Source organism: Elaeis guineensis, chromosome 13 (genome assembly GCF_000442705.2).
Source record: "Elaeis guineensis isolate ETL-2024a chromosome 13, EG11, whole genome shotgun sequence".
NCBI classification, from domain to species: Eukaryota; Viridiplantae; Streptophyta; class Magnoliopsida; order Arecales; family Arecaceae; genus Elaeis; species Elaeis guineensis.
Window position 1 is genome coordinate 44,748,055 of NC_026005.2, and position 16,613 is coordinate 44,764,667.

Below are 16,613 nucleotides of genomic sequence, written 5' to 3' on the forward strand. Positions count from 1 at the left end.
TAATTACTGTTATAATTATCATCAAAAGTGCTTTAATAGCTCAAAGATCTAATGCAAACACTTGGTTTGTTGTATTCTTTTTGCCCTCGTTGTGATTGCATTGTGAATTATGCCATGTGGTGAAGTAACATGAATGGTGGAAGAGTAACTTCTGCAGGTCCAATTTATGTGTTATCTAATTTGTCTTTTTCTAAAATTTATGTAATATATTATTAATAATTATAAAATTTAATTAAATTATTTATATAATAAAAAGTAGAACTCCATATTTTTGAGTTATCATTTCATGGAATTGTGTAGCCAAACAAATATATATATATATATATATATATATATATATATATATATATATATATATATATATATATATATATATATAGTTTTGACATTTAGACGAATCTCTATTTGAATAATCATATATTCTAGTTTAAAATTAAAAAAAAAAAACAATGTTTTAATGAAGGTACGTCATCGTTGAAGCGATTTATAGGAGATCTGAAGAACGACTGATCTTTTATCACGACATCAACCGTTGGATCATTCCTCACACAGTTCTCAAAGTACTCGAACTTTTCTTCCATCCATCCGCACAGACCTTGCAGCTGTGCAATCCAACGGTGAATATCGTGAGAATGGATGAATCATTCTTTGGTGCGAAGGGTACAACCAGAAGCCGAACGGATCTTCTCCAAGCGAACCGTCATCTCTCCGTTGACGTAATTTTGTAACGCCGTTAATTGGGACCACGAAGTAGACGTTCGAAGGACGAGGATCAAACATCCAGATATTTTTCCCTCGTCGCGTCCCTTCTGCCCTCCTCTCCCCTTTTTAGTAGAAAAAAAAGGAATCCAGGACCATGGCGCTCCTATGCCTGCACTCTAACTCCGCTCGGTTCTTCCCCTCACCTCCTCTCCCGTCGCCTCCTCCCAACGCCACCCGCCGCGCCGGCGTCGGTTTCGCCGTCTTCTCCTCCCATTCCAGTCCCCGCATCCTCAAATCCAACCGCAGGTCGCGGTCCGGCCGGCGGACGTCCCCTTACGACGATGACGATGACGGCGGCGAAGAGGATAGCGAAGAAGAGGAGGAGGCATTGCCATCCGATGTACGTCTCTTGGTTTAATTCTTTATTACCTTCTTTTTAGCCGAGTTTCTTTCTAAACTTCATTTATTATGCAATGTAAATAGGGAGTGCTCTTTGGTTGTTGCTGGTAAGCTGTAGGTTGTGCATTGTCCCAATTCTGTTGGAGAATTTGCCTTTTTTAGTGTTAATGTACCCATTTGATCATTTTCCCTTGGCAGCAAAGTCACCATGGTGAGGGTAAGTCAAAGTTTGTCTTTGCTAAAATTGTTGGCATGAATCGTTAGATGTCTTTAAGTTATTATGGATGGTGCGAGGCTTGATTGATTGGTTGGATGAGGAATTGTATGATGATTTGGCTGATTCTAGATGTGAGCGAGCTAATAATATTGTTATCATGCGATGTCAAAAACCGTACCTGCTTTAACCTTTGTGATTTCTCCCCCATGATCTCTCTCACTACCTCACTTCCTCAATGTTACCAAAAACTGATCTTCGAACTTATTTGTATGAAAAATGCAAGCACATGACGTCGATTTCTCTTTTTGTTTCTATTCTTTCAAGGGGAATTTTGGAGGCTTATTGTTTGGTTGCATAAGCTTCAATTGCTACTAACATGGTAGGTCTCCTTGCTCTCCAATTGGCCAATTATATTTTAGGTTCATAAGCCCTCTCTTGCTAAGCTGCCAAGGTTAGGAAATTAGAGCTAATTCTTAGAGGTAATTTCATTGGTAGTTTTTTTGTTTTCTTCTTCTTCTTCTTTTCTTTGGAGTGAGAAATTGTCTAGTATTATAATTATCTATATAACATACTATGCATGGAATACCCAAGTGAGTCTTATGCAATATGTCCACTCTCAAGATGATATTTCACTTTTTTGGCAGTTGATGTAAGCTTGCTATTTTGTCCCCTTTCCATCAAGCAAAAGAGGATGTATCATCCACTATATATTATAGACTTGTAGCTTCATGGCGGATCTAATTTGAACAAAATTAGGTGCATGCATTAATAATTTTACGGTTAGAGTTCAATATCATGGTTTGCCGAACCAATCCAAATTGGATGGTTCGAGGTATTGCCGAACCGTATCAGTGGCTAACGAGTACAGTTCGGGCACCCGATTCAAAACACCGGCAAAAACAAAGCGCGGGAGAAGGAAAGAGAGGAAGAGAGAGGAGGGGAGGGAAGGAGAGGGAAAAGCCAGTGGTGGTCTGTCGAGGCCGCTGGAGGGCCGTCGAGATTCCGGATCCTCCGCGAGAGAAAGTGAGAAACTGAGAAGAAAGAGATAGAAAGAGATGAAAAAGGAGAAGAGAGGAGGGAGGGGAAGGCAGCGGCGACGCCGCCATGGCCATCGGACGGCCAAAAAGCCTCTGTGGCTACTGCAGGTTCGAAACGGGCAAAGCCCCTATTTCATCGGATTTTTTTAAATATTCATTGTCGGCTTCATTGTTTCGTTGGATATTTTTTAAAAAAATCTAATGAAATAGAGGCTTAGCGCCTGTTTTGAACCCATGGTGGCCGTGGGGGGTTTTGGGCAGTTCGACAGCCCTCTGACGGCCTCTCCGTCACCTTCCCCTTCCTCCTTTACCCTCTCGTTCATCTCTCTTTCTATCTCTCTCTTCTTTTAGTTTTTCTTGCATACTGTGGAGCCTGGGAGGCCTCAGCGGCCTCTACAACCTTCCAGCAGCCACCGCAGGTATCTTCGCCGACCTTCCATTCCTTCTTTCCCTCTCTTTTTCTCTCTTTTCTTCCCTAGTTCGTCCCCCATTTTTGTGTCTGTTCGGGCCCAGTACGGTCCGGTATAAGGATGTATCGACTCGTCCTGCCGGTCGACCGGCATGGTGCTCGATTCCGAATTGGTGATCCTTGTTCAAAATAATTGCTGAAAGCGCTTTTGGCTAGACATCAGTACTTCATTCCACATACTTTACACTCCAGAGTTTGAAGTTATTTTTTGAAAGAGCTTTGACCGGAGACTAGCACTTCCATCCATTTACCTAGGTTTGGTGAACTAAACTTTGTTCTTTAGCTTCATTCTGAGATAAGTTAATTCACAATCACCATTGAGAGTTTAAGACTTCCACCATCAATAGCCATATTTTATGATTTTCTACCATCAATACCATGCCTCAGGAAAATTTCTTTTTGGTTTTATTTGGAGATTTTATATACGGTCATGCACAATTTTACATAAACAGGGGGTCTCATACTCACCTTTTAATGCTACCCTTTCTTTCTAAGGCAAACCCTTCATTTGGACAAGAAGATGAATCTAACTTCTTTTAATCTTGAACTACTTCTGTCATGCATCAAATAGAGGATGTCTACTGCACTAGATTTTCTAGATATAACCTTTGGATGGAAGAAAGATGCAATGGATGTAGATGTAAGCTTCTCATCCATTTGTCTCATTATGCATTAATCTTTATTGTAATCCAAAACTGACATGATATCACATTATCTTTAATTCTTTTTTGAAATTAAAGTGAACCTTATATTTATTTTGTTTTGGTATATTCAAGGATTTCTCTTTGTGTTGCCAAGCTGTATTCTCTTGGCTCAGTGATCCCTAGAGTCATCAAACTGGTTTATCCTATTAAAAAGGTTGGGTATAAAGGTTCTCTAAGAACTCAGAGGAAAGTAATTTATTTAGGAGATTTGTTTGATATGTAATTTAATTTTTGTTGTAAGACAATGACATAGCATCATTTCACATTCCACAAATGGCATTTAATGATCATCAACCTGGACATTCTAGTAAAGAGTTGCATTTTCATTGGTCATCAGGATATCTTAGAAAAAAATACTAATTTAATCCAGAATATAGGTAATATTGTTTCTGAATTGTAAAATGCTTTTAATTTTTATATTCATTTTTATTTATTTAGTCTCTTATGTGCTTTCATTTTTGGCATGGCCTAGAGGGGATGTCACGTAGAAAACAATATTATATAATATTGTTCTTAATGTACATGCTTTATTTTATTGTATAATATCGCAAAAATTTTACTTCTTTAAAATCCTTTAGCTCTCTCCATGATCAATGACAAGAGCATGATTGTCATAAAATCTTTCTTGGTCCTTGACATTGTACACCAGCAAACTTTAGTAAAACAATACTCTTTTTTTCTCTCCTACTAAAATGTCATACCAGATGGGTTCCTGCTCCTTTTAAATTGTTGCCCCGAGGAATAATGAGATTTTGAAAATGGTCGTAGATACGTTGAGAGATTAGGGTTTAGGTAACTTTCTTTGTTTGGAGCTTTCGCATGCTTTTTAAAAGTAAATGAGTTTATGGCCATGCCATTTCTGAAATCATTTTATAGAATGAGGTTGGAAAATAATAAATTGGTTACATTGGTATGTTAGTGTTTGTCTCATTGTTTTTGGTATGTTTGTTAGGAAGGTAAAAAAGTTGGTTGCCCTTGTTATTTAGTAGCCCATATTAGAAATGCACAATTGTGCATATACATATGATAAAATTAAATAGATTTTTTTTGTACATAAGCAAGATGTACTGTATGAGCTGAATGTTTGCATCATTTTGATAATCATACCCAAGGTGTAAGTCCCGATAGGACAGGGGGCGTCCCAGCCATCTCATCCCGTCCTATTTTTATGAGAAAATAGGATTGGGATGGGTTTGGGACTTCGAAACCCATCCACATAGGTTGAGAAGAAGAAATAGGAAAGAAGGAAAGGAAGAAAAGATGAAGAAAAGGTAGAACATGAAAGGAAAGAAGAAGAAAAATGAAAAAAAAGAAAAGAAGAGAGAAGGAAAGGAAAGAAGGGAAGAGGAAAAGAAAGGAAAGAAGGGAAGAAAGAAAAAAGAAAGAAAGAAAGAGAGAAGAAAGAAAAAGGGGTAAAAGATATACGGTATCTATTGGAATGCATAATCGGGACTGCTGTCAGAATGGGATGGGATGGCAGGGTGTCCCATTCCATGGAAAAATTAGGACACCTTTGTCTAAAACCTTGATGCAATCAAATAAATATCTAGAATCTAGGAACCAATTAAAAAGAAATTCTGGTTCTTGCCATACAATTCCATATTATTTGTGATTTCATTACTTTGATTTCATGATTAGGATTACTTTATTTTGCTTTATTATAATTCCGATGCCATAAGGTTGATTAGGAAAGTTGAATCTTCTATAACTAATTCTTTAATATTTAAGTTTTATTTTTTTTTGATGAAATTTGATTTTGAACTTTGATTATCAAAAGAAAATAGGCCTTTTTTTTTGTCATATATGAGCAGACAGGTGTATGAATATTTGATAGAGTTTGTGACTTAAAGAGATGGATAAACAGTCAAGTAGTCGATTTATATGTGGGATCTGTGTAAGATGCACCTTCTATAAATGTTTGACCTTTTATAAATTTATATTAGATGACTCATGACTGTTTTCTAATACAAATTTTATAACAGCCTTAAGATATCTGCACTTTTTAAAATTAAACTAATCACTGTGAAGACCAGAAAAAAAAAAAATAAATCTTCTCCAGTCTTTTCTATGACCTTTTATAAATAGATATTAGATGACTGTTTTCTAATATAAATTTTATAACAGCCTTAAGAAATCTGCACTTTTTTAAATTAAACCAATCACAGGAATAATTGAACTTATATGTAAGGAAAATTTAAGAAAGCCCAACTTGTACTGGCTTGAAGCAAGCCTGAAAAAAACATGTTGACCTATGGACTCGCTATATCTGGAAAGGTGATGTAAATTGAGTTTATGCTATTTTTATTATTTTTACTATCAGGATATTTCAGAGTTCAAATTTTAAAAATGTTTAGAGAATTATAGTTTAAACTCCCCAAGAATTTGAATTTTTAATTAGAAATTCCTTTTGATTATGAAAGCCAATATTTTGGCTGATTTGGAAACACTTGTTGTTAAAGTTGTGTTAGAAGAGTCCTTGTATAAAAATACTATAATAATTGAGAAAGTTTACGATTTATTTGAGCTTGTCTTTAGTGTCATTTGATTATTATTTTTATATGGGATTGCTGGCAATTCAAAAATTAAAATGGTGATGATGGAATTTTTAATGAAGAAAAGCTTTCTTGTGGTGGATTCAACCTTCTTTTCTTCTCCTATTTCTTCTTTTCCTATTCCAATCTACTTCTCTCTCTATCACTTTTATCTTGAAATCTTGCAGCCCTTCTTTTTATTTCTTCAAAATGCTAGCTACATAAAAGGTCTAGTACTAGTTGCAGGGATAGGTGGGCCAATGCTAATGCTCAACCACCTTGGTATCTATTTAACTGTTGAGCATGTATAACTGTAAGGAAAATTGATCATACTAAAGGTGCAGAGTGTGAATGTGAGAGAGCATTTAGCTTTCATGGAACAAGTGAAATGCTAGGAAAATAAGAGAACAACAAAAAAGTTGTAAAACAAAGCTAAATAAAGAAACAATATGCTGATGCACCAAAGGAAAATCAATCACTAATAAGGAACTGAGGTGGTTAATGACAAGCTGAATCTTAACATCCTTAAGTGATATGACTGTTGACTATGGCAAATATGGTATGATTCAGGGTTTCAATCAACATTTTGTGTGGCGATGGAAGCAAAGTTGCTCAAACAATGAACATGAAGGAGCTATACTTGGTCTATCTTGTTTTTCTGTAATGGTGGAAGCTTATAGGCAATCTAGGAGGTTCCACTTGCATGGACTTGTTGATTCATTTTTCTTTCTGATCACTGGCATGCTGTCTGCCACCAATTACTGGTTGACAGTCACTAGTTAATGGTCGTCTGTCACTAGTTACCAGCTGACAGTCACCAGTTAAAAATGTGTTGTTAGGTTCTTGGTTTTGTATCTCTGTCTGGAACTTAAAAATTTCATGCGGTCAATGATTGTAGTTATAACATAGACCTTAATTTGATTTTTAAGGTTTTTCATGAATTGATTCATGATTCATTATAGTCTTCTTGTAAATGCTGCATCCCAATTGAAGCATTGTTTTAACTGGTTGTAACATGACACAAAATCAATGAAGATATCCATTGAAGGATCGAAAGATTATACCTAAAATGACATAAAAGAATCTCAAGATACAATAGATAAAAGAATACAACATAAAACCGACAAGATAACAATGAAAACATAAAAGATGCAAGGTAAAGAAAGCGTACAAACCTGCTTCAATGCAGAAAACCATTTTTGATGTTGGATTTTGTGTCTATAGTCATCCTTCATCTGATAGGCCCCACCAATATTTATAGAGAGAATTGGTGGTGGTTTCCTTATGAATAACTACCATTGAGTAATTATGCCGGCAAAAACTACCTTTTATGCAGTTATACCAGGCAGTAACAGATTTACTGAGAAAGAAACTTCTTCTAGATGTCCTTTTCTATGTGATTCACTTGTCAATCTCTAGAGGAAACCAAAAGTCATATTCAAGTCATCTAGACAAATAAGTAGAACACATGTTAACAAAATTTGAAAGACAAAAATGATGTTCCATAATTGGTTTACTTTAACTGGTTGATTAGTTGACTTTGTTCTTGCATAACTAGGTGGTCAACAAGGCTATATCCTTTCAGGGCACTATCATTTTTTTAATGAGCAGTTTTATGCATAGGAGAAAAAGATTGAAGGTACAAGATGTTGTGCAAGAAAATTTTATGTAAAAATTATGATTTTATTTGACTAAGATACGCACTCTTACATTCATATCTTAGCAACAAGGAAAGAAACTTCATCGTTTGGTAAATTTAGGTATCAATCCAAAGTCCAAACATTACAAAAAGCCTCGGGAACATGTTAAAGTAAAAGAATAAAGGAAACAGTATTTTTAGTCATATTTATGCTGATGACATTTTTACTTATATATTTATGACTTTGGTATATTGTTCATCTCTATGTACCATTTAATGCTCTTGAAGCATACACCTTCTGATTGTGTGTACGAATGAGTTTGGGGCAATGCAGGATCCAATTATTTGCATCAAGCTGGCATATATTTTTGCTTTCTAGTTCGTATTGTCAATCTAGGTTAGGTTAACATATTTGGATCCCAAACACACGAAAGAAATGGAACATGGAAACTACTGTCTCAACTTTAGTTAAAGATGAATCAGGCACAACACCAATAAAAAATATTCACATTTTGTTGTAATTGGATAATCTATTTAGTGTTGGAAATGGACTTAGGCTGGTCCAAGGCTTGTTAGGCCATGCCAACATCTGATTGGGCTCTAGGCCAGGCCTGAGAAAAGAATCAGATTAGTCTAGGGCCTAAAATTTTGATAGGGCCCAATCGGCCAAAGCTTGAGCCCAAAGGTCTGCACTACTCTCTTCTCCTCTCTCTCTCTCCCCCCTCTTTGTTCTCCCTCTCTAGTGCTCCCTTCTCTCCCTCTCTCTCACTCTCCACTCCTAAACACACCCCTTCTCTATTTGACCTTGTTGTTCTCCTTCCCCACTGTCCATTCTCCCATCTCCTAATCTCTATCTCTCCCTCCAATGTACCTCATCTCTCCTCTCTCTCTCTCCCCTCATGATCTCTCTCGATCTCTCTCCTCTCTTGATCTCCTCTCCTCTTTCTCTCTCGATCTCCTCTCCCTCCAATATAGGGGTGGCAATTGGATTGAGTCGGGTCAATGGGGGTCGGGTCAAAAAATTCTCAACCTAGATCCAATTTGTTTATGAAATTGGTCAAAAAAATCCAAACCTGAATGCGACTTGTTTATTATGGGTTAAACTAGTCGAAAAAATTCAAACCTGAATCCGACCTGTTTATTAAGCAGGTAACCTAATTTAATCCGCTTAACTTGTTTATTAAACGGGTCAAGTTAAATGGGTTAAACAGGTTTAATGGGTTTTTAATGGGTTAAACATCTTAAATAGATTAGGTTAAACGGGTCAGAAATAGGTTAAGCAGATTTTAAACAAGTTAAACAGGTTAAATGGGTTAAATAAATTATTTGACTCCATCCGATTTGAATATTACATAGGTTAAATAAGTTAAACGGATCAAATATTTGAAATCCAAATCCAATCCATATATTAAACGGATCAAACAGATCAATCTATTTATGATCCGAATCTATCTAGCCTAAATCCAAATCTGTTTATGGCAGGTCGAACACGGATCGGGTTGGTGGGTCAAATCATATTTTGCTGGCCTTACTCCAATATACCTGATCTCTCCTCTCTCTCTCTCCCCCCCTCCCCCCCTCGTCATGATCTCTCTCCTTTCCTTTTCTCTTCGCACTATGCTAATGCATGAAACAATTACCTAGCATAAAGCCAGATAATTGTTTCTAGGCCGGGCCCAGCCTGCATTAAAGCCTGACCCAACCTAGCCTATTCCAGCCCTATCCTATGCATAAGTTATGCTTGCTAAGTCGAGCATTCGAGATATTCCATCTAAGAGTAAATGTCTCGAATGGAAACTTTATAGCTCATACCATGCTCCAATTTCTCTCCATAAATTCTTGAATTGGGCTTCCATGATAGCTGGACAATTTTTTCATATATCCCAATGCTTTATCAATCAATGATGACAATTTTCATACCAGACACTAGTAATTTGACAGTTTCGTATTTGCTTTTGCTCCAATTTGTTTGGATGTAACATTTTGGTCATGGTTAAAGATGCATGTTTGTTTCCATTCTCAAGATCTTCAGCACTCTGTTTATACTTCTAGCTTCCTTGTAAATAATTTCCAGAATCTGCATCCACCACAACCCAAATCCTCCTGCGGTACCCCTTTTTTTTTTTGCTAACACAGTTTTTTCATATAATTGTCATCGGGAAGTTCTAGATTGTAACATCCATCTCCTAGATGTCCGGATTGTCTTTTGGCTAAAGTCTTCAGATGAATTTTTTTGAATGAAATCCCTTCTGGCTTTCAGAGTACAGATTCCTGCTCCTTGAGCTTAGCAGTGTCAATTTATCATTTCAGGGCTCAAGGTTTAACAATCAAACCTAATTTCCAGATGAAGCAAGTTATTTGGGACATGTAAAATATGAAATAAGGGCAAAAATCAGAAGGTAAATCTTAGTCTATGAAGTATTGTTGTGCTAGAGTTATTATGTTTTGGTCTATCAATAGTATGACTTCATCCATTGCAGCCTTGAGACTCATTTTTTGTAAGATTGAAGTAGCAATATGTTGCTATGATATTTTCATATTGAGAAGGAGAAGAAATGATTGGTATTCATTATGAACTCAATAAGTATATATTTTGAAATTAATGTACTCAGTCTTGATTCAATTGCCTTAATAATTCAAAAAAATTTCCTGATAGGAGACTTCTTGTGATATCATCATTGTGATTATTTTTCTCATTTTGTATTATTTTTCAGGACCATTTTGCAGATTTTGAAGCCAGTCAACAAGCCCAAAGAGAACGGATGAAAAGAAGATTCTCAAAAACCAGACAAAGCCCGAAGCGAGCATATTGGTCCTCTGATGCACATGACATAGTCATCCCAAGGAAAACAAATTCACCAGACTACTACCGTACTGCAGGCAGAACATCCAAAAAGGATGCTGTGGAGTTGGATAGCAAAGAAAAGGTATTTTTCATGGTTAAATGGCATAGACACGTCTTCTCATCTTGCCCTTGTTCAATTGGAACAGCACAAAAAATATTCATGTATTTCTGTTGGTTGCAGCTGAAGAATGGAAAATTTACTAAAAGCAGGTTCCAAAAACTTGTAGAGGAACTTGATTTTGATGAGAAGTGGTTCCCGATAATTGAATACTTGAGCACATTTGGATTGAAAGAATCCCATTTTGTATCCATCTATGAGAGGCATATGCTTTGCCTGCAGATGAACCTGGCTTCTGCGAAGGAAAGATTGGAGTTTTTGTTGAGTGTTGGTGTCAAACATAGAGACATCAAAAGGATACTTATGAGGCAGCCCCAAATTCTGGAGTATACTGTTGAAAACAATCTGAAGTCCCATGTTGCCTTTTTGGTTAGCATTGGAATTCCAGATTCGCGAATAGGTCCAACAATTACTGCTGCTCCATCTTTATTCTCTTACAGTGTCGAGCATTCTCTAAAGCCAACAATCAGGTATTTGGTTGAAGAAGTAGGTATCAAGGAAAGTGATGTCAGCAAAGTGGTGCAGCTGAGCCCCCAAATTTTGGTCCAAAGGATTGATAACTCATGGACTTCTCGCTTCTCCTTTCTATCAAGGGAATTAGGGGCACCCAGAGATAATGTAGTCAAGATGGTCACCAAGCATCCACAGCTCCTTCATTACAGCATTAAGGATGGAATATTGCCTAGAATCAACTTTCTTAGGGGCATTGGGATGCGTGATTCTGATATCCTGAAAGTATTAACAAATCTTACGCAGGTTAAGCTTCATTTTATCCTTTTCTGAGTTTTTGGGTAGCAAATTTTGACATTTAAGCATACCTCATCATATAGCTCATACTCTTCTTTCCAGGTATTATCTTTGTCGTTGGAGGGGAATCTGAGGCCCAAGTATCTTTATCTGGTTAATGAACTTCACAATGAGGTGCACTCCCTGACAAAATATCCCGTGTACTTAAGCTTGTCTCTGGAGCAACGGATTCGACCTCGTCACATGTTCTTGGTTTCCCTAAAGAAGGCTCCAAAGGGTCCATTTCCTCTGAGCTCGCTCGTTCCTACTGATGAGTGTTTCTGTCAACAATGGGCTGGAACTAGTTTAGAGAAGTATTTGACATTTAGACAGCATTTGCTAATCGAAGACTTTGCTCGGATGTATGAAAGGAAAAGATAGCTGACCTGCATTGCCCTCAAAGAAGTGCCAAGGTTACTAATAAAATTTCTGGAAGCATGGCTTGAGTCCCTGGACGGTTTGTTAAATATCAGTTTCTTGTTGTTGTTCAGAAGATTACTTTCTGGAACAACCAATATCCATAGAGCAAGTAAGATCTTTGCTGGCTGGCCTACTTCTGGCCCATTTCTTCTTTTGTTTTTCAGATGATATTACCACCATGAAGGTTCTAAAAGACCAAACCTTTTACAGAAATTTATGTTGTTTATTTCATCATGGTGCTTATATAGCTCTTTGGGCTGCTCGGAAGTGGGAGAACGTTCACTAACCAACCACCTGTGTTTACTAGGCAAAGCAAGCAGCTCCACCTCTACCTATGAGGTTAACTCTTCCTCTGAATCTGAGATGATTGTATTGGTATGCGTTAAAAACCTGCTTATTGTAGGAGTGCTAACATTTACCTTCTTGGTTGCTTCCAGGCTCATCTCCAGATCTGCAAACCCAGCTGCTGCAATGCTAAGTACAATAAGGTGAGTATTGTTGCATTATTTTGGACAATTAAAAGCTCGGCATGTGGTGGATTTAGAAGACTGTCATTAGTATATTGTTTTCCCTTTTACATTAGACTAATACATGTGCAACCATACCCCCTTGGAATTTCTAATAGAATTTTAACAAAACGTAACTGTAAATTACTACATGGTGTCTGACTGTCTGTTGCAGTATTTGGCAATGGTATTCCTATAACAACTTTGCGGTTATTTTCCTTTGTCCCCCTTGGAAATAAGGTTCTTCATATTCTTAATTATACTAGAGTTATATGATCACATCTGATACCATGAATGGACAAGCTTGCTTATGCATAAGCCTGTAATCTCAAATGCATTGGAGGCATCTGCTGGTCACTCTCTCTCTCTCTCTCTCTCTCTCTCTCTGTGTGTGATGTATGTGCGTGCATGCAGTGTAAATGGTCATAGGGAAGGTTAGAAGCTACAGTTTCTAACAAATATTTGTCGGATGTCACAGGAAAAGATTGCCTTAATTGGGGAGACTCTTTACAAATTGGATTGAAAGTGGATAAGAAGATAGATGTGGAATGGAAGGTGATATAGCTGTGTACCTTTTTGAGTTTGAGATTGAGCAGGCTCAGATTTATTGAGAAGATTGAAGAGGAATATATTGAATTTTAGTTTTTGGATTAGATTTGTCTTTATTGGATTTACGCTTCTACGGTATGCCTCTTGTAATTTTGAGTCCTGTTGCTTCTGATCAGGACTTGCAGGCATGGTATGACATTCTGTAAGCAAGGTGTTGTACTGGTACAACCACCAAAGATTGAGTATCAGGTTATACTGGTGATCTTGAAGTAGTCTGGTTGTACTGTCCATTTCGAAATTAGAGAATCAAAATGCAGGATACAGATCATGTTTAAATTGCATTTGTGAAGGGAACGAGTTAAATTCATTGAACTAAGGCTGTTGTTTTAAGTCAGAAGCACGAGCCCATCTTCTCGTGAACTATATTTGGTGACAAGTGGATGGGTGTCTTTTGAATCAGTTCTTTAGCAAGCCTCTCATTCTGTTTGCCACTTATGCAACTCTGTGGCATGGTTGATGGTGTCCAAGAAAAAAAAAAAGGAGCAGAAACTTGAGGTGCAGTCAGTCCAGAAAAAGTGATTTCTTTGTATGCTTGAGACTGAAGGTCATGTTTGTTTTCATGTTGCTGTTATTTTTGCCATTTGGGGCTCTGCTTTGGACCAGTATATTTTCAGAGGTTAGCAGTGAAAGACATCCATCAGCAATGATAGGGTTCAAGTTCCCTGAAAATACCAAGAACTAGTAACAGTAGCTAAAGGTTGAATGAAGAACTTGCAGTATCTTGTTGGGATTGTTACATGAAAGGATTGTTAAATATGGGCACATCTTTTGGCAAAAGCTCCAAATGAGCCTGCAATGATCCAATCTGTCGACAGAGATACTTCCAGTTACAAAATTAGGACCAGTTTCTGGAGTACATAATGAAACCTCAGGTCCAAAGGAAGGGATGTCTCTCAAAAACAGCAGAGAGAATAATAATTTAAATTAGAAAAAAAAAAGTGCAATGCATGGACCAAGTTCCTCCCAGTTGCAGACTTCTAGCAACTTAACCTCAAGAAACATTGGGCCTTAGTGTGGTCGCAGCAGGTTGCTTTTCGAAGCTACAACTACACGTGAATTTACACTTGAAACAAACTACATGTGAATTTTCACTTGAAGCAAACATATCTTCTAAATGAATCCTAAAATCAGTGGAAAAATGACCTAACATTTGTACTGGAGTCCAAAAAATGGCAGCCTTCATGCGTTCGATATCGATAACCGAACCTACGATGTTTATAGCTTGAAACCCATGTTGGTATGATCTATTTCAAGCCAATCATGGCCACAGATTTATTAGTGGTTCCCACATGATCCAGAAGACAATCGATGCAGGATCTTATTCAGATAGATTCATAACTTCACCTCATGAAAACATTCTTTGGATAAGCTGTATCGGCCAATGGTTTTGAGGCTTGGATATGGATAGCAACCAAACTACCACAGAAACTCATAAAGATATTTTTAAGCTTCAAATTTTCCATTGACTCAGAGCATCTCTTATTGTTGTGTGAACACAATTTGATCCAATTGTGGGTGCTGGGGGAGCTAAAGGGACACCTCCGGATGACATGCCTTTTGGGAGAAAGGTGGGGCCTCTGCACTAGTAGGAACAGATAAGGTCAGGTGAGTCCCACGACTGTTTGTCAAGTTGCCAGTCTGGAGCCTAGTGGATGCCTTGAGACCTCTGCGTCGAAAGATCCACCACCACCTTAAGAAACGTCTACAATAAAAGGTTTATTGGATTAGGATGAGTTGATTGGTTGGCTTGCTCTTGCCATGACTCATCAAACAAGAGACATTTGGTAGGATAGTTTCATCAAGATGATATGAAATTTCATAATTTAATAATCATCATTTTGCACCCTCAAAAAGTAACGCTAATCATATGCACGTATAATAGCTAAACAACACCACCTACCGCATTTTGCAAACAAATTTAGTAGAAATCTGTCAAACGAAAAATTGAAAAGAGAAGGGCCCGTCCAAACGATGTTTGAATTTGAAGGGCTTGTTTGCACACGAAACTGTGAATGGAAATAAGTGACCTCCTACTCTAGCCATTTCATCGAGGGGAAATCCCATTCCAAGGGAGAATAAGGATGCCTCAATCCTCCAAAATCTAATTTTAGTTCTCTTAGTATTTAAATCCTATTCTATCAAATTTAGCTAAAACATTGATTTCTCAAAAATACTTCTCCATTTAATTGATTTATCAAGAATTTAGCAAAGCTATTTCAATTCTGATTCTCGCCACAAACCCAATATATTAGAAAATGTGGTCTTTTCAATTTCCATTTTAATTTATTCTGATTCCCATCATGAATGAAATGCTCATGAAGCATATTCCCTTAGCATCTTAATCAAAGTATCCAATAGGCTACATGTATTGCTTTATTCCAAAATACAAGAAGTATGATTGATGTGATTTGCTAGGCTGATAGATGTATCATGCCACCCAATCTACAATTAGGCAAGAATTTTGATTGTAATGCATAGTGATCTACACTGCTTCCATGTGGACAAGTTTATGAATTGAACTGGCTCGTACTTCTTTAAATCGAAAGGAAGAAAACCCACTAGTACTATAAATACATTGGTCCCTAAATTTAGAGATGCAACCCAAAACCTCTAGTGCAGGAGAATGAATTTCTAAAGGAATATTCTGTTGCTTGCTAGAAAACAAAGCTTGAGATTCTCAGCATAGACCATCCTGCAGACCCTTACAACTAATCCACAACTTGATTATCACAGTCACCTCTAGGGCTGTCTTTAGGGTTACAAAAGATTTTCAGAAGCCCCTGGAGGTCGTGGCATTTTTAAGGTGTTGATTAAGCGATTGTGGAAACCATGTTGTGGCCCTATAAATATTGGTCTGGGAAAGAATTTAAACTTTGGAAGTTGCATGCACAATTTTAAATGATGAAAGATATAGGAGATAAGCTTAAGAGACAAGGCATGATCTTTGGCAAAACTTTGCTCTCAAGCTCCACATTTTATTCAAATAATTATTTTTTTTCGGGGTAGACTATAGATGGTAATGTTGGTTCACAAAAAAAGGCATAGGCACTTTATCAGTTCATATGATGTAATCCATAGACAGTTACTGCAAAATGGATGGGTTTCTGTTTTCCCTAATATTCCATTGTCTGTTTCTGTTTTCCCTAATATTCTGTTGTCTCCTTCCTCAGCTCAGACTAATCCATAGACAGTTACTGCAAAATGGATGGGTTTCTGTTTTCCCTAATATTCCATTGTCTGTTTCTGTTTTCCCTAATATTCTGTTGTCTCCTTCCTCCTTCCTCAGCTCAGACTGCAAGCTCTTTGAGTCAAACAAATGAGAAAAAAATGCAAAAGAACATACTTTACCATTTAGTCAAATTTCTAATTTACTCTTAAGTATGGATTGTACTCAAATAAGGATCCATGCAATGTTTGATTCATATCTAAAGTAGAGATCGAAACATTTGACCATAGTGAAATTCACTGTTTACTCAAAGGGCTGCAACCCATATCCACAATGAGGATTGTATTGATCCTTTTAGACTTCATCATTATGGCTGGCCATAAACAATGGACACCAAAATGATACAAGCAGCTTGTGACATCAAACTTTCAGACCACTGCCCACTTATTGTGACCCAAATATAAG

The 16,613-nt window shown here is 37.2% G+C and overlaps 1 protein-coding gene across 4 annotated transcripts; it reads left to right on the plus strand.

Annotated features, from left to right (window-relative positions):
* Positions 1-811: 811 nt before the first annotated feature.
* On the plus strand, positions 812-13,263 carry LOC105033904 (transcription termination factor MTERF9, chloroplastic). Of its 4 annotated transcripts, none has more exons than XM_073247348.1 (7): positions 812-1,102; positions 10,413-10,625; positions 10,725-11,417; positions 11,511-12,206; positions 12,305-12,355; positions 12,852-12,928; positions 13,099-13,263. In XM_073247348.1, exons 1-4 carry the CDS (start codon positions 857-859, stop codon positions 11,826-11,828), a joined length of 1,470 nt encoding a protein of 489 aa, XP_073103449.1. In that variant the 5' UTR covers positions 812-856; the 3' UTR covers positions 11,829-12,206; positions 12,305-12,355; positions 12,852-12,928; positions 13,099-13,263. The 4 variants fall into 4 exon arrangements, with proteins under 4 accessions (XP_073103449.1, XP_010907181.1, XP_010907179.1 ...); XM_010908879.4 differs by having other exon boundaries at positions 11,511-11,976; positions 12,078-12,206; positions 12,852-13,263; XM_010908877.4 differs by having other exon boundaries at positions 11,511-11,976; positions 12,116-12,206; positions 12,852-13,263.
* The last annotated feature ends 3,350 nt before the right edge of the window (positions 13,264-16,613 follow it).